Source organism: Uranotaenia lowii, chromosome 1 (assembly GCF_029784155.1).
Source record: "Uranotaenia lowii strain MFRU-FL chromosome 1, ASM2978415v1, whole genome shotgun sequence".
NCBI classification, from domain to species: Eukaryota; Metazoa; Arthropoda; class Insecta; order Diptera; family Culicidae; genus Uranotaenia; species Uranotaenia lowii.
In genome coordinates this window covers 160,311,280-160,330,121 of record NC_073691.1, presented here as the reverse complement: position 1 = coordinate 160,330,121, position 18,842 = coordinate 160,311,280, and the positions used below count along the sequence as shown (strand labels likewise).

At 40.2% G+C, this 18,842-nt stretch overlaps 2 protein-coding genes across 4 annotated transcripts in view; one reads left to right on the top strand and one right to left on the bottom strand.

Annotated features, from left to right (window-relative positions):
- The window catches only part of LOC129740695 (RNA helicase aquarius), a 220,522-nt gene that overhangs the window by 177,256 nt on the left and 24,424 nt on the right, over positions 1–18,842 (bottom strand). The window lies entirely within an intron of this gene.
- Positions 1–18,842, top strand: part of LOC129740696 (probable G-protein coupled receptor Mth-like 5) — a 57,209-nt gene that overhangs the window by 30,314 nt on the left and 8,053 nt on the right. For all 3 annotated transcript variants that reach the window (XM_055732459.1, XM_055732460.1, XM_055732461.1), the window contains exons 2-3: positions 2,560–3,154; positions 15,121–15,248. In XM_055732459.1, the coding sequence (XP_055588434.1) occupies positions 2,920–3,154; positions 15,121–15,248 (363 nt within the window). In that variant the 5' untranslated portion in view covers positions 2,560–2,919. The remainder of the gene's footprint in view (positions 1–2,559; positions 3,155–15,120; positions 15,249–18,842) is intronic.

The window sequence follows — 18,842 nt, the reverse complement described above, 5'->3', positions numbered from 1 at the left end:
TACGAATTGGGAGAATCTTGGCACTGTAATCGTCGTCGTCGTCGTCGCCGCCCGGCAAGTTTCCAAGTTGGGATGTTAAGCACTATCCAGCTGTTACCCCAATAACGGATCCTCCATATTGTCACATTTGAACGGTCAGCGGCATGAAAAAAAGTCAAGCCTTACCCGGGAAAGCTCGCTTGTGAAAGCCTGAGCAATAAGCATTAGTCTGAGTCGATTTGGGATCATTTTTTGAATTTCTAAAACCCTGGGGTCTTAAAAGCTTCGTTTTGGTTCAAAACTGATCCATGATTTTTGCAAAATTTTTAAGTAACGTTTGCATGAGTAAATTTGAACTTTTATGATTGTATGGGAAAATTGAATATTTTGTTTTTAAAAATAAACTTCCTTTTTGTTTCTCCTGTGGAACCGAGTCTGATAATGAGGTTTGTGCCAATTTATAAATTCTTTAATGGAAATTTTTCGCTGAACAACTTTGTCGAAAACTGTAACTTCGTATCCTATAAGGCAAAAAAGTTATAAGCTGTTAAGTAGGGGTATGTCTTTTGAAATTGAAAAACAATCGATTCATTTGACATCACTGCTGTTGCTTGACGAGGTAAAGCATGACTACTTTTGAAGCAATACTACGGTAGGCACAAGCAGTGATGTCAGATGAATTGATTGTTTTTCAATGCCAAAAGATATACTCCTATTAAAGGGGGAGTAGGGTCTAACGGGAAAAAAAACACCATTTTCACGATTTTTTTTTCAGAGCTATCGTTCAAACAAATGTATTCAAATTTTTTGCATTATACAAAGCATTGTTAAAAGAACATTTAGTAATTTTTTCGTAGAAAAATATTGATAAATGAGCCGGGACGGAGCACTTTCGAGGATGCTTTTTAGAAAACAGGATTTGCGGTGGACACTGTATCTCAGCACAGAATCATCTGAAGTCAAAAAATCAGAGCAAAATATTTTTAATAGATGTTTTTCTGGACCCCAACGATTTTATTTAACTTAAAAAATTTTTTATGAAATTTTGTGGCTGTTTGAAGTAAAAACTACGATTTTTCACGAAAAAAATCCGCCATTTTTTATCTGTAAAATCTCCCCAAAGTAAAAAAAGAAAATCGTTGGGGTTTGGTATTTTATATGTAGAAAATATGTTCTAAATTTGAAAAGAATCGGTGAAGTAGTTTTCAAATGACGATGTCCACCGACTTTGAAAATGTGCTTTCGAGAAAAACGCGTTTGAAGTTTCTGCTCTTGCTTTCTTGCAGTATTAAATAAGAGGAGATAAAGGCCTATAATTTCTGCAGTTTTGCTTCGATTGACTTGAAAATTTGACACAACATTCTTGAAATATTTTACAATAAGAAAATAAAAAAATAAAAAAATCGATTTTATGAAAGTGTTAGATCCTACTCCCCCCTTAAACAACTAACAACCTTTTTACCTAATAAGATACAAAATATTAAATTTTCCCAAACAAACATAAAAGTTCAAATTGACTCATGTAAACGTCACTTTTAAATTCTGCAAAAAATCATGGATCAGTTTGAGAAATTAAAAAATGACTCTAAATCGATTTAGTCTAATAGGCATGTTCAAGATAAGAGTGGCTCGAATGGCGATTGTCAGAATACTTCAATAAATTCACGACTAAAGAATAATTAATTTTTTTTGTTAATAATAGAATATTTTCTTGTGAAAAGTGTGAAGGAAATAGTGGACTTTCAAACCAAATGGATCATTATTTTGTTTAGGAATTTTGCGATACAGCGGAATATAAATGTTAGAGGATCGAAGTTTTCTGTACATTATCTTCGTTTCCTCTCTGTTCAGACCTATTATCGGGATTCGCTTGAATATATTTGCATCACATCGATTGTTTTTTTTATTGTCTGTATTTTTAAATGCTGGTTGGATGGTCCCATGGTTGGATTGAAATACGTTGGCGTATTTTATGTTGCCGGACTTGATTAATTTTGGGAAATTTCTTGGTCCTTCTTACATGGCGACCGTCAAAAATGTTTTGACGAGTTCATTTCGGTACAGAATACGCTAAATCTATGGTCGGACCGGAGAAAGCACAACATAAAAAATAAAATCAACCCACCCTAATCAGCCACAAACTTGTCTTTCCAAATTAACCTGCAATTGCAGCTTTGCTGTGATCAAGTGGAACCCGCTTCTGACAGCGGGATACGACGTTGCAAACACAAATCTTTCGCACAATCCCGGCCAACAGCTCCGTTATCTGACCGAGGTGTTCAGTATGAATCAAGATAGTGTATCATTCAAGGTTCGGTATGCCATTGCCGGACGTCTAGCCGTACACACAAGCGCACAGAAAAAAAAATATTTTCCAGCAACAGCATCCCAGATACCTACGCACAGATAATGAAAATTAGATTTTAAACGGACGCAGAACTTTTTACGACAAGCAATCATGATTTTTGAAGACTGTGTGCCATCTTGTTTCCGACCGAATCAGTCTAATTGAATGTTTTCCCACTCGGTATAAATAGTAACGCATATATTTTCCTCTTTCTTGGTTTTCGTATCTTCCAGAGTGATGCCACCAGCAGCAGCAGTGCACCGAAGTTGTTGATACAATCGCCAGCAGAGTCTGCTGAATGCTAGTCCCATCAGAAACTTCTCCAAATGTAATTAGCTGTGCCTCAGCCACCCAGCCAGTCAGCAGCCAACATCCAAATGAAACCACGAAAGCTCAAACGAATAAAACACAGGCGCAGAAAGCAGTAGTAGAACCAACTAGGATACGAAAAAACGGAGATTTCATTTTGTATAGATTTAAACCGGGAATTTAAATTTTTCTCGAAACCTAACTGATAGTAGAAAAATCCTTCCGTACAGCAAAGTAAAACGTAAGGGAAAAGACTTAAAAAAAAAGAAAAGACAGAAACAATCATGCTTCGATCGGTTGCTTCCGGTGGGCAAGGATGGCCTCTATCGTTTGTAGTTTTGCTGCCGATGCTGTTGACAATCCTGGGGCGTTCCACTCTGGTGGTTGGTTCCGTTCAATCCTCCAGCAGTTCCAACCAACGCAATGCCAACCCCAATGCGGTGCGGATTAACAAATGCTGCGAAAAGTTCGAGATCATGTTCGACGGCAAGTGCACGGTGGCCGAGAGCGTTAATACCAGTAAGTATACATATGTACGTGTGCAGGTCAAGTGTCTTCTACGGTTTAGTTTGTGTTTCTCTGGGCCAATGGGACGATGCAGGTCAATGGTTGTGCTTAATGAATGTTGGCTCTACTACTTGGTATACTTAGAAAACGGGATTGAATCCTCGTTTCTCCAGCGTTCACAACTGTTTCCGAAGAGAGGTGCAGGTTTTACATAAGGGTTTATCATTATACGAGCTGTCCTCGGTATAACTACAAAGTTTCTACACAATCCATCCTCTTATAAAAAAATTATCAAATTCAAAATTATTTCAAGTATTCAAATATATTTTAAAATATTTATATTAAAGCATAAATGTTTACATGAAAAACTACCTTCAAAAAAACTGTTCACAAACTATTTATAACAATGAAAAGTTTCTTCAAGACCAGAGGCATGGTTGGTCAGCACCTTTCATCTCCAACAGCCCATTGCGGAAATCGCTTTGCTGTATCAATCTCAGCAGAGCTGAGCCAAGTGTTGAAAACGGGGAATCGCACTGCGGTGCATTTTTCCAGTTGTTTGGGGAGAATTGCCAACCATGCATAGAGGTTTCCATGATCCAACCACTTTATTTGAGTACTTTTTTGGCTAGCTATTTGCTAGCATCTTCGGAAATTACTAATAATTGTCACTGAGGAATCGCAATAACAATCGCCATAGTAATACGTTACTCTGCAAGGACTTCAAGAATAAGAGCCCTAAACCATCGTTGAAACCTGCTTAAAGAATAACTTTCAACAGGTTATGATACTCAGATACCGCTGGTTTCACTCTCATTTCTCGGGGCTAGCAATCCGGTGTAATCTGGAGCTAGACCTGATTTTTTTGTATAAATTGGTAACCACAGGTGGTAAATCCCGGTTTACGGATTGTATTCCAAAGCACGTCGAGCTTCCACGTCCCACCAGTTTGCTACTCTGAGTCCATGGGTACAATGGGAAGACTCATGATATACTCCGTGTATACCTCCTACTCCCTAAACTTCACTTAGGGCCGCAGACCTAGTATCCACCTCGAACTGTTTAACACACTATGCTTCAAAAGTGGGAGGTCTTTTCGCGCTAGTGCGCTCCAAGGCAATACTCATAGACGAGACCACTTTCAGCAAAACCTCTCATTCTAACGGCTCGACGTCTAAACTCTCCTTTAACGACTTGAGAACCGACATCTCCTCGCAATGACTCGAGATTCCCGCATAAACCACTCCTTTTACGACTCGAGATCCGACCCCTCTTCACATCGACTCGAGGTTGACGTACTCATACCTCTCCTCTGCACAACTCAAGGCTCGATCTTTCCTCTAGCGACTCGAGATCTGACCTCTCCTCTAGCGATTCGAGATCTGACCTCTCCTCTAGCGACTCGAGATCTGACCTCTCCTCGTAATGACTCGAGGTCTGACCTCTTATCGTAAAGACTTGGGGTTGACCACACAAACCTCTCCTCCCGAAGACTCGAGGCCTGCCCTCTATTCTAACGACTCGAAGACCGACGTCTTATCTCCAGGATTCGAGGTTTTCCACTTTTATGCCCGTCGTGTGCCGATCGAGAGCAGCCTATCCCAGACTCGAGCCCGTCACAGCACACGTGCGGGACCTAACGCAACTACTCGGATGATTCCTGAAGAAGATGTCATCCTGCTCCAACCCCGGCGTCGAGAACCACTGATATTCCCCGATCGTGGAATAACCCGGCGTACCCACGGCATCCGCTACGCAGAAGATGTTGCCTTATCTTTGAAGCTTCAAACCTTTGGGTCGGACGCACTCTACACGACAGCCCATCGTCGATGGAGTCAGGCTACTCCGACCGTTGTCCGGTCTTCTTTTATCCCTTTGACTGGCAACCCTAGGATAAAACCCTGAACTCGCGCCTGTCACGGCGTACGACTCGAGAGGCTCGCCCGACATCGAGAACCTTTCTTCCTGTTGGTGTTCCCGACAGTGGTTTACCCCCTTTCTACGAGGTCCGCATCCCAGATGCATCCCGGCGATGGAGTCATCCTACACCGTTCCCGGACTGCCGTTTACACCTGATGTTCCGCTAGACCTGTGTTCGGTACGAGAAGGTTGCTGTCGGGATCAGCAGTAGACTGTAGACTGTTAGCAGATATTAGTTGAAGTTGTGGTCACCAGCAAGTATAAGTACGTGCCATCGGTAGAAACTCTTCCAAGAAATGCGCAGAGGACAGGAGTTCCAGTTGGTGCGGCAACCCAGACGATTTCGGAGAAGCTGCCTACTGAGACCGAAAATGTTACATTCGAAGTGTGGAGCTAAAGGGTGATACGGTCAAAATTTGGTCAAGGGAAAACGCGTGTAAATCGGTGAAATCGTTTATTTAAAAAAATCAATTTAAATTTCTTTTTCAAGTTTAATTAGTATAAAATTCAGGAAAAATATTCAGTTAGGCTTCCGCATTTCCAAATCCGAATTGCCGGGCCTTACGCTTAACTCCTGCCATCAGATTTTGTACAGCCACCTTGTCCACCTTCTTCGCCGCAGAAAGCCAGTTTGCCTTGAACTGCTGCTCATCCTTAGCTGTTTTTTGGTTTTCTTTAGGTTCCGTTTGACAATAGCCCAGTATTTCTCAATTGGGCGGAGCTCTGGCGTGTTGGGAGGGTTCTTGTTCTTGGGAACCATCTGCACGTTGTTGGCGGCGTACCACTCCATGGCCTTTTTACCGTAATGGCAAGATGCCAAATCCAGCCCAAACAGTACGGAAAACCGTGTTTCTTAAGGAAAGGCAGCAGACGTTTATTCAAACACTCTTTCACGTAAATTTCTTGGTTGACAGTCCCGGAAGCTATGAAAATGCTGCTTTTCAAGCCACAGGTACAGATGGCTTGCCAAACCAGATATTCCTTCCTTTTGCCGTATAAAACTCCTGTCCCGGAAGCTGCTTGTAGTCGGCTTTGACGTAGGTTTTGTCGTCCATTACCACGCAGTCAAACTTCGTCAGCATCGTCGTGAACAGCCTCCGGGATCGCGCTTTGGCAGTCGTATTTTGTTTATCATCGCGATTTGGAGTCACTACCTTCTTGTAAGTCGATAGTCCGACTCGTTTTTTGGCTCGATGCACTGTTGTAGACGATACACCCAGCTTATTTGCGGCATCTCGAAGAGAGAGGTTAGGGTTTCGCTTGAAACTACCGGCAACTCTCTTTGTCGTCTCAGCGGCTTCCGGTTTTCGATTTCCCCCCGATCCAGACTTCCTGGCTGTCGACAAACGTTTACCAAACACTTTAATTACATTTGTAACGGTTGATTTGGCAACTTTTAGCTATTTTGCCAGCTTTGCGTGCGAGTAGCTCGGATTTTCGCGATGCGCGAGCAAAATTTTGATACGCTGCTCTTCTTTCTTGGACGGCATTTTGACAACTGAAGAGTGAATTCCAAAATCAAAATAGGAGCAACATTCTACAAACACACACCTTCAAAATGAGAGGTGTTCTTTGCCGACTCTGGAGCCTAAAGTCGTCCACCACCGCTCTGTAAAGGGATCGGATGATGCTGCACGCTGAGAGGTTCATAACGTGATTTTGAAAAATGCTTCTGACTTGACCAGAACTGACTTTGAATGTACGTCCGTCTATATCTCAAGGTTTCCAGATATATTAAATTTTGTACGGTGACAATCGATCGAAATCATTCTTTCGCTGTCGACGGTGTGCGATTTGCAGGAACTTCTTCCAGTCGTTCAATTTTGATAAGGCACCAGAATTAGCACATTACATTCCAAAACTGTTACGTACCAAGGCCCTGAAAACCGCTTTAAGGCAATAAACATTTTTAAACTCAACAGTCTTCCTACGATTTAAGCCCAAGATGACAGAGGTTTTCGCAGTTTGGGGGGATCGTGTACTCTGAAAGGCTAAATAAATAAAAGAATAAACATTAGTGGTCCTAAGCGACTTCCCTAAGGGACACCTGAAAAGGCATCAAATGATCGGGATTTGATTTCTCGTAAGTTTACAAACATTTGACGATTCCTCAAGTAGGAATGCGGTCATCTTGTGGACTACGATGAAAATCCATAGCGTTCATTTTTTAAGATTGAAATTTTACGTCACCCTCATCAAATGCCTAGGGGGAGTCGACGTAAATGGCGTCTACTTGTTACTTCTAAAGTATGAAGTGAATTTGGGCAGGAGCATTTAATAAACCAACATAAATCTACATTGCACAAAATCAAAGATCCAGTTTATTTACAACGGAATAATAAAAAAACATCAAATAAAAAAGGTTGTAGAGTTTTCAAAAAAATTTTTTTTTGCTCATTCAAATGTTTTAAATGTTTTTTTTTCAATGTTTTCAATAAATAGTTAAAAATTGATTTATTTCTCTCTCCGAAATATTCGAGAATCGGAAACGAGAGGAGGGGGGCGGAGAGGGGAGGTGGTGGAAGGAAATTTAACTTTTTTCTGGCCTAATGAAGTTTTCCCTTGGTTCACTTTTCCGACTCCCGGAGCGCTAAGCATTTGCTTCGAACCAGAGACAGCTTATTTTGGCAGCAACAAGTAAGAAAATGGATGCACCCTGTTGAGTCCGCGTTATGGACTACACTGCGGGAAAATCCAATCATCGTGGCGCGGCCCAGCGACTTGTTCTACACTCGAAGATTATTTAAAAATAAAATTCCAAAAAAAATCCAACGGTTCATCCGGTAATGCTCTTGCTTTAACTTTAACTTTGCACCCTTTACATGTCCGCCTCCAGAAAGCTTGGGTTTTTTTTGTGGTGGTCGAAAACTTTCAGTAGCGAATTCTTACCACAACGGAATTCCGTTGGATACTTGCTTCTCGCCGGGTGGAACACCGCAAAGCTAAAAGTGAAGAACATTCTATGGGTGCCATTTCAAAGGTTCGGGAAATGTTTTTTTTTTCCTTTTTCAAGGAAGTGCAACGGCATCATTGCATCTGATAATGCTGTTGCCCCAGCTTGCTAAAAGGTTGGGTTGTTACTCTTTCATTTTCTGACACAACAAGTTGGTGTAAGTGCACCAGCATTTATCATTGTTTCCGAAGTTTTCCTGTCAGTTTGTACAGATGATGGGTGTAAATTTTGTATCCACCCAGAGAGGACATCCCCAAACATCAGAAACTGGACAAACCGAGGTACATTTGTTGGCGTTAGGTTAAAGTGCAAATTGCACTAGTTATTCAGGCTTTTGTTGCCATTATAATTAAGACATTAGGAAAGTTAGTCTTGTGAGTTTCGATTGCGGTGCTCTTCGTAGTCTCGTGGTCGTTGTCGTGGTTTTGTGACAAGCAGCCAGTAATTAAATTGTGTTTACTTTAACCGAAGAGACAGTATTACACAGTTGGTAATTCATATGAAATAATCGGAAATGGAGCCTGGACATTCGGTTTAACCTTCATTCGACCTTACAATCTCGGGCCTTGTGATTTGTTAGGGTCTGTGTCCTATTCGGGATGGTGGATGGATTCGGGAAACGGAATCGACTGAGCACCTTCGTCCATCGTGTTTCCGCGGCCACGTACATATGTACACTACACCCATGGAAGAGGTTGCAAAAATCCAAAGCCTATTTAGTAAATCTCTGTGCCGAAAATGCGCTGAAAAGTGTACTATGTAAAAGATGATAAATATGATTGGGAAAGCACTACTGGCATGGAGACTCCAGCTCCCAAGCGAAATGATGCATGACCACTACATTCAAACCGAAACAAGAAACATGGGATTTTCACTCTATTGGATGCTTCATCCAACAAAAAAAAATTAATGAGAATCGAACTCACTGCAACATTACAACTCGGCTTGCTAGTCCGATATCTTATCCAGTGCACCATCTGAGTCGGTTAGCAAATGAAAATTTATCGTCATAATCCTTCTGACATCGCCGATTACCAAAAAAAACGCACTGCATTGGCCGGTGTTTTTTTTCATCCTTCTTTGTCTGAAATGGATGAGAATTTTCCGACAGGGATAAGACAGGGAAGCAACTCGAGCAGATATGATAATGATAACTGGTTTATCACTTGTGTAATACTTAGCGATAAATATGAGAACGCAATGACTTCTCATCCCTTTCCAATGCCGATCAAAATAACTCGTCCGAAATTATTTGCTCTCGGTCAGTACTAGTTCTGAGAATATTCTCCGACAAAACTGGAAACGATCGAAAAAACAAACGCACAGAGAGTGCTTTTTCTAGCTATTCACGTCCATTCTTACTCTCGGCGCTCTTAACTCCATGCAAAATAGTGAGAAATTTTCTCTCGTCCGGGAGCGAGAACTTCTCCTTACAAGAGACGATAAATTTGAGTCGGAATGCACCACTTATCGAGAGCAAAATTGAAATTGATAAGCGCTAGTATAGTGTTCTTGCGGATGATAATCTCTCTTACGAGTGTTTTGATCGGCAAATTCTATCGGAGGATAACGATTTTAGGATTCCCTGATCTTAGATGGTGAGTTTTTTCCGTCGCTTGGAAACAAAGATTTTTTTTTCTAATGCCGCTTTACATACACACACAGCGCTCGCTAATCCATTGTTTCCATCCTGCTTTGTCTTGTGATAGGATGTGGGATACATTTTATTAGGTTTCTTTCAGACATATGCAAGGCTATTGTGCTGGGAGGACGATGCCAGTTATTAGGAAGCTTGGTTAATGCCGGTCCGGCATAGAATCTTATACCGATAAATCTACCTCCAAGGAAGTTCATTATTGAAGTAGAGTCTGATTTGTGAATGTAGTTGTTCCGGAATTTTCTGACGAAAACCAAGGGGTCCTACGGTAGAAGAACGGATGCATAAGCGGGCATATCCTGGCGAAGACAAAATGGCGGATCGAGGCATCGCTGTCCGCCCTCTGGTTGTGAAGTGTTGAAGCTTGGTGAGTGCGCAGGAGGCTTAAGTGGCGCTGTTGGCCCATTGAAGACTTTTTTTAAAGGAAAACTTTGCACATAGTCACAGTCACTGCGATATACTACTGAAATCTACTTCCACTCGCAACAAATCTAAAAAAATCAATGGAAGTGTTATCTGACGCTTACAAACATTTTAAACAAAGGTAAAAAGAGAAACAGTAGGAGGTGAAGTTGGAAGAAAATATATGAGAAAGAAGTAAAAGATTAGACCAAGACAAAAAAAGAATCGATGTTTAAAAGCAGAAAGAACGAAGTAGGATAAAGTGAGTTGAAGAACTGCAACTGTAATTGCAAAACCGGAGCTAAACTGAGAATAAAATAAAATTTAAAATTTTTGTATGCACATTTTAAAGCTTAGTTCTTTTAGAAATGTAACACTTTCTTTTGCTAATAGCTCGTTTACTTGTAATCGTTCATTCAAAATTTTGACAGCATTTTGTTGCCTGTAAAAAGCACTATTCGACCAATTTTTTTCAAAATTTAAAATTAACGCTTTTTTGAGATTTTACGATGCAAGTGAAAAAGGAAAAAATAATTTTGTACAGTTTCATTTGAAATCCATCATTATCTAATTGATAGCTGACAAAACCGTTGATTATTCAAAGAATAACTGTGTGTGAGTGGTGGAAAAGAATGCAAATACTGTCAAAAATGTCCACAAAGTTCAAATCAAACATTGAAGTGAAGCATATAATCGGCAACTTCGGCTAAGGGTCATCAGGGAAGTCAAGTCTCATACCAGCATTTTTAATTTTCAATAAGCGCAAAACTAAGGGTAGATCGCTGAAATTTCCAAATCAAAACTTCTCCGATAAGCTGTAAGTGTTGCCTGATAATGAGTCATTCAAATTTAACCTAAAACAACAATTTTTTGCTAATTCCACAGCTGCCCGTTCCGAGGCTATGGGACAGATGAGTTGTGATGAACGAAAAAACTTATGAAATACCCTATTTTAAACAAATTCCAGCGTTTGAATCCTTTACCATGTCTGCTCGTGGCAAGGTCCCGAGTGTATTAAAGTATGTATTTGCTGGTTATTTTATATTAAATATGATGATTTGCCAAAATTCTGCTGCTGTTAAAAAAACTACAATTTTCAAAGCAAAAACTATGGTTTTTGCAGTTTTTAAAAGCCTAAAAAGAATAATCTTTTATGAACCCTTCGCAACCTATGATCTATACTAAGCGTTTATACTTTAAGTTCAATCTCATAATGGTTTTACCTCGTTATTCCCAGATTTTGCCAGCAGAAATTCTATCAAAAACGCTCAAAAAGTGGCTCAAAAATAATGAAATTTTGTTAATTTTGTAACCGCTGTATCCACAAAATTGCCTTCAGATTCTTTTAAAAGAGAAGTATTGTTCCGAAATGTAGCAGAAATTAAAAGAGAAGGATTCAGCCACCTAAAATACAGATTAGACGAAGTATAAGTTTGAAAAACTGATCAATATCATGACTGATAAAAGTGTGCGCTGGCCGATGGGAGGTACCAAGAATAAAGTAGAATTTATTCTTACAAAAAAAGATAAATAATTTTTTTTTAAGTTTTTTCATGAATTATCATAAGATTACCTTCATTTCCTTCATAGAAAGTATTTAGATCAAACGAAAGGTTTTAGAGATACACGCATTCGTAACTGTCCCATTTCTTAAAGGACTAAGCTTTAAAGCTTTCCATTATTTTTGTAAAGATTTACAGCTTATGTTTTCAATTGGTTTGGATGTGTACACGATCAGGAGAGTATATCAAAATTACCACTCAAACCCATCTTATTCCTAATTGATATCAAAATTATATCTTATTTGATACAAGCAGTTATTTTTGCTGCCTTAGTTTATCTGCTTCTAACCCAAGCAACCAAAAGTCACATATTTACTTGAATTAAGGCATCGAAAGTTACATTTTGGTTGCCAAAGAGAATCAACTGCCGAATTTCCTTTAGTGAACTTTATGTACACATTAATAAACTTGGAGTTGCAAAAGTGATCAATATGTACGTTGTATGTGACTTGTTTTGCCCAATTCCCATAAGTGAACTATATGTACTCATTAACGAACTTGAATGTTGCAAAAGTGTACGTACATTGTACCGGACTTAAGTCAGATAAAAGGAACAAAAGTGCTCAAAACGGGATTTGGTAAGTAACAAAAAGTGCATTGCGGAGCTTTTAAAATTAAATCACCACTTAGAGTTTTAGTTTCAGTTTGAACAACATCTAGGCGTTGTATTGTGGTAGCGTGTTCGATTTCCACCACGAAGGTCAAAGTTCGATCCCCAAGATGGGCAAGTTTTTTTTTCAATCAGTTATTTTGTAATTGAGTGACAATTCTGATGCGAAAATGTAGGAAATGTAGGAAAGAAGCAACTCACCAATTTGTCAAGTTTGGAATCCGGCGCGTGGCATCATGGCGGCACCATGTAAAGAACATATGAACCGATGCCAAGGGTGCAGTTGAGATAGAGAGAGATTTTTTGCTTATTTTAAATTTTTTGGAAGCTGAATTAAAAGGCTGCTGGAGGCTGGATAGAAGATCAATAAGACTTGTTTTGGAACTTGAAAGTATCCATAAAAATTTAAATTTTTAGCTGCATAGGACGTACTTCATATCAATTATGGGGCTGAAAAGCGTTTTTGTACCTGTTCTATGGGACTTTTGGTCGACTTGAGTCCAAAGCTAACATTGCATGAAAGCTTGTATGCAAGACTCGTTTGTCTTTTTGACCACCATGTCAATATTCTATCTGATTGAGTTATAATCTTCATCTAAAACTTATTATTCTTGCATGGACTTTTAGTTATAATTTGAGATATTTTAACATCCTACAGGTACAAAATTATATCTCATTTTGATATGAAAAAATTGAAAATTTATACAATTCTGTTTTTCTCTTCTGATCGGTTAATTTTATGATTTCATTTAAAAAATCCCTAGATTTTGAGCATCTGAAAATTGTTTGATTTTTATCCAAATCCAAACAAAAATGTTTTCTATAAAATGCGTTAAATTACTTATGTTTTTTAATGTTGTTAAAAATTACCCAAATTTTATATTTCTAAATTTAAAAAAAAACCCCAGCAACCCAGCAACGTAAGCAATTGAAGAGGAAAGACAAAACAAAATGGAAAAAGGAAGAAAAGACATACTGCTATCGAGAAAAATCAACGAAGAATGAAGAGAAAAAGATGAAAAAGATTTAACCATAAAATATGTTATTAAAATGAATACCCTAATCTACATGTAGTATTATGAAAATTCCTTCTGAAAACGTTGGCCCCCCAGAGATTCGCCCATCTTCTACCAAATGCTGTAACGACTTTATTCCCAGTAAATTGTTCGAATGCCATAACGTTTATGAAGCAAAGGAGACACAGCAAGACCCAAAAATTAAATGGCAGCAAACTTCACAAGTTGGTGTAGCTAGGTATGTATGTACGTAGAAGATGGGAACATTAAGTTTTCCTCATGTGCCAACCTAGACACTGACTGTAGCTTGCTGATAAGTGCTCTGTCATGGCAAGTTGCTACAGGATTTTCGGTGTGGGAGCTATTCGGTTCCTTCTTTGATGCGAAAGCAATGGTGGTGTTGGTTTTCTGAGATATCCCAGATATTGCGACAATGAAAATCGAGTCATGAAATGATGCCTATCAGGAGTATCAAGAGACTGTTTATGTTTTTCTTAATCGAGTTATGCAAGAATGGGTATTCTGGAAGCCAGAAGAAATCAACTTACTTACGGAAGCGTTATCGGGTTGTGAGGAACACGACACTAGGAACGCAACCAAGACTAAACTTTGGTATGACATTGTATCAGATGCTTTTTTCCAAAGATTTATTTTAGTACGTTCTTAAATTTTATGTCCAAAAATTAGTTTTATGATTAAACTCCATTCATTCAGTGTAATTGATGCCATTGAACGCATGAGCCTTTGCGTTCACATTTTGAAAAGTTATAGATATGATAAAAAATCCATTAGCTCGAGCCTCAATGAAAACAGAAAAAAAACTAAACCAGACGCAAATTAATGGAGTTAAACGGCAGCTGCAAAAGCAAATCTGAGCCACGTGCCGTATTTTTTAACCCATTATCCAGAACGCACCCCTTTTTTTCTCGAGTCAAATACAAATCCAGAAGTAAAAAGCACTCATATTGGAGGTCGACCATGACCGGAAATGCATAACATCAGCATTTATGCGAACCCCTATGCGTCCTAAATCAAAAGCATCGGAATTCCGTTCCGTCCCAGCTTATCGCAAGCACCCATACAGTCTCAGTCGATCCATGGTCAGAACCAGGGATAAAAATGACGATCATAGGATAGTACGAAGAAGAAAAAAACGACAGCGAAATGTGACACCAACGTCATCGTCAGTCGTGGGCTCACTTTTTTCGCCAGATATGCAAATTCAATCACCGAACGCAAATGTGCGGAGGGGTTGAGATTTCCGGGCAAAGGATATGAACTGTTTTATTCTGCATAAAGCGGCTGTTTTTAATGTTGACATTCAAATAGCTGTATATTAAAAACAAAATTGAACTAAATTTCTCTCATAATTTCGCTCGAGCGAAACCGGCAAAAGATTGGCGGCACTGACTGGAAACCATAATTAAACAATGTAATTTGTCTTCGCCAACTTTTGTCCACTTCAATGGAAAAGTTTCCCTTGGGCTGGCTGGCTGGCTCACTCTTGCGTTTATATTGCATACTTTTGCATACAACAGTCACTTATTCTTTCCGCCCGACCGCCCCTTAACCGATGTTGTGCCACGAAGAAGGAAAAAACTTCCATTCAAAAATTCCGAAAGTAGCTTCCAGGAGCGGCCAGCTGTCTTGTTATTTCCCTGTAACTTTCTGTCAACCCAAGCAGAAAGAGAACTCTTTTCCAGCTTTATGGCGCGCCGGTACAATATCAGGCATGATATTCGAGTTTTTTTTTTCTAAAATTTCTTTTCCAGGGTCTTTTGTGGGTGATTCGTTTCTGTTTCTTGACCCGGTGCATATTTTTCATTCATTTCCACCCTCTGCTTTGTCTGAATTGCAGCTGTTTGGGAGCCGCAGTTTACCGGACGGAATGGCGAGAAGAACGTCCAGGTCAGTCCCATCCGGTACATTATAGGCGCACCGGATTGCGGTTCGATGCAGAAATGGCCCATCTTCCACTACGAAAAGGTGAGTACGGCTTTTCTTTGCAATCCCTTGGAGTCAACATTTTTTTGCAACCTCATCCCGGAAACTATTCCGGAACTTTTCACTTTTTATTCCTAGACAGTTTTAGAAATCGTTGAAAATACATTTCTGACGTGACTCCCTATCAATAAGGGTATATACGGGCGATAGTATTGGCGAAAAATTGGCCTCAGCCATAACCTCAAACTTTAATGAGCTGACGGCCTCACCAGTGATGCTAGGTGCGATACTAAAATCAGTATTCGTTTTTTTTTAAACTAATTATAATATTTCTGAATTGATTAAATTTTTTAACAATCAACAGCTGAACGTTTGAATTCTTTACGGGGCGTCTCTAATAAAATAGATGAAAATAAGCCATCTTCCGCTAATGAATTTTCAAGGTGAATTTAAAACATCTGAAATACATTTTCATGTACTGCTCGGTAAAGTAAAAAGAGTTGTTTCCAACTTCTAAACGAATGCAAAATCATTCACTGTTACAAAAAAAAAGTAAATTATTGAAAGCCACGTCTATGTTGACTATGAAAATAATAGCCTGCATGCCCTGATTATTTATAATATTGTCACATAATTCGCTACATCGTTCAAGTGTGCGATACAGACAGTTGTTTTTCAGTTCAGATAAATGTTGCGTTTAATTTCATATTCTAATAGAAATCTACGGGAAAGTTGCAAATTCTCAGTACTCATGAAAACGTTTTTCAATAAAAATTCAATTTAAAAATATAATCATTTTCCAAATATCAATGCATTTGGCAGCCCTGAACACCCAAAAAAATTAAAACACGAGCATCTGTGTGTCGCTTTTCCACAGGGCGAATTTGTCGATATTAGTACCGCAAAATCGCGTTTATCGTGCGCCCTTCTCAAAAATTGATTCTGTTCTCCCATGGTTTGAGGTTAGGGCTGAGGCCTCCTGCTTAGGTGGTGTTCGTGTAAAACTGTCAATATATCCTAATATGGAAACGGAATTAAAATTATTTGAAAAAAAAAAGAAATATAATTTTCGGCTCTTTCGTGAAGTTGTTATTCTAGGTTTATTTTCAACACACCGGTGAAAAGAATTTTTTTTTCTTAAATCCGTTCATGAATGTACAACCATTTAAAAAAATAATTACATAAGATTCATTATTTTTTATTTGTATTTACATGGGTTAGGCGTCCGTGTTTTTTTAGCGCGGGTTTTCGTGAATAACGCGGTATCAGTCTTTTTCAATTGAAATAAATTTGAACTGACAATAAACGACCGGTGGCATGAAACAATGTGTGTATGAAGGGGCTGAACGGATGGAAGTTTAAATTCGTTGTCCGGCGCCATCTTGAAGTCCAATAAGGCGGCTTTCACTCAACTTTAAAATGTCTGAAGTGACTGAAAAGCACATGAAACCCTTTCAAGATTGGGTATTGGCTGAAAGCGCTCAATAAGTAGAAGCCGAATTTTGCTGCCCGACGCATTAAACGCATCACTTTTGTCCACTATTTTTAATTCACTGTTTTTTGGAACCACTTCCGTGAACCTGGCGTGACGGCTGATGACGATTTCCCGCGTTGCTCGACCCAGGAATCTGTAGGCCTTGTGCTTCCTGGAGTAGCCCACGAATGTAATCTTTCTATCCGTTTCTTTGAGCTTCTTCCGTTTCTGTTTCGGGATCAGCACCCAGGCTTCATTTCCGAAAATCCTTAAGTGGTCGACGGTAGGCTTCTCGTTATGCCACAGTTCGAATGGAGTGGCATTTGTCGCTCTTGTGGGGAAGATGTCCTGGAGATAAACAGCGGTGTTCAACGCTTCCACCCAAAAGCACTGATCCAGTTTGGCGTCGAACAATAAACAACGACACATTTCGACCAAATAGCGATTTCGTCGCTTCGCGACTCCGTTTTGCTGCTGGATCCCCATTCGCTGAAAGAATGGGCGAAGCCTCTTGCTGGAGTACTCTCCTCCTTGATCCGAACGCACTATTTTCGGGCACCGACCGAACTGATTTTTCACTAGGGCGATATACTGCTGGAGCTTGTTGGCCACTTCGCCTTTTTCCTTCAGCAAATACAGAACACAGTATCGAGAAAAGTAGTCGATAACTGTTATGAAGTATCGGAATCCACATGCTGACGGGACTTCGACTGGACCACACACATCGGTGTGTGCAATTTCCAAAGGCGCTTTCGTTTTGGTGGTCGATTTTTTTGGAGAAGGAGCACGGCAGCTCTTTCCTTTCAGACAAGGTTCGCCGAAGATGCACTCAGTTATTTTCATACCTTGCATCAGGTTTCCTTTGAGTAGTTGGCCGATAGCATTCGGTTCTCGGTGACCAAATCGCCTATGCCAAACCTGCCTGCAGTAGCCGTTGTGTTGACCACTTGCCGCTAACCTCACCTCGTTCGGTTGCCGAAGCTGGTACAACCCGTTTTCTAAAGTTGCCACCACTGCACCATCTCGCACAATCCGACAGTCAGCCACATACAAAATCACTTATGCATGTTTTTGCACTAAGGCCGGGATAGATAGCAAGTTCAATGCCAAACTTGGTGCGTAAAAGGCCTCACTGAGAGTCAAACTTATCTTTTTGCCTTCGTCATTCACACAACTTATCACCCCAGGTCCTTCACCTTCCACTTCAGCTACTTTATCGTCTCGGCGACAGTGTGGCTTGTCGCACCAAAGTCAACTATCCAACACTCCAACTTCTTCACTCTGTGGCTTTTGCGGCTACGGTTGCCATCTCCTATCACTCTTCCGCGACTTTTGCGGACAATCCCAATGCTTTTGTCCGGGTTTATTGCACGAGAAGCAAGTGAACGTCCGCTTTTTCTTTTCGTGTTCGACTCGTAGCACCGCGTCCGGTTGCGCTCCATGGCGCTTGGCGGCTTCGTCCAGCAGAATTCTCCGCCAGCTCTTGTCTGGCTCCAGCCAGCCGATTAAACAACTCCTCCAGGGCGGAAAGATGCTCTTCCATATTTCCCCATCCAAAAACTGCATGTTGCAAACTTGCTTTAGCAGCGAAACTTTGGAGGTTAGGCTCGTTGTTTCGTGGTGCCTTTTCATGATGCTCGGGCGGTTCTGGCCGTTCGGATCAACCCGTATCGGTTATCGTTACCATCTTCCGGCTTTACTCCCGGTTCGGCTTAATGTCAAAGTTCTTCGCACACTAACAACAACTCGAGCTTAGATCGCCTGGGATCCTTCCCTATAGCTAGCTGGTCTGCTTCTTCGTTCCCTAGGATACCGCAGTGGCCTGGAACCCAGAATAAAAATACTCTGTTCCGTATGGCCAGGTTTCTTAGTGCAACAATACACTCCTATACCAGCTTGGAGTAAAATGTGAAAGTACTTAGTGCTCGAAGAGCGGCCTGACTATCAGAGAATATATAGATACTTGTGTACCTAGTACCTGTATCCTCTTTTCACACAGGCTAAAGTGCTTTCTAAAATGGCTTGAACTTCTGCTTGGAACACTGTTGGCCAGTTTCTCATAGGAATGGAGAGCCTGAGTCTAGGTCCGAACACCCTGCTCCAGTTCTATTATCCATTGTTGACCCATCAGTTTCAGTTTCCCATCAGTTTTCAGTAAAGAA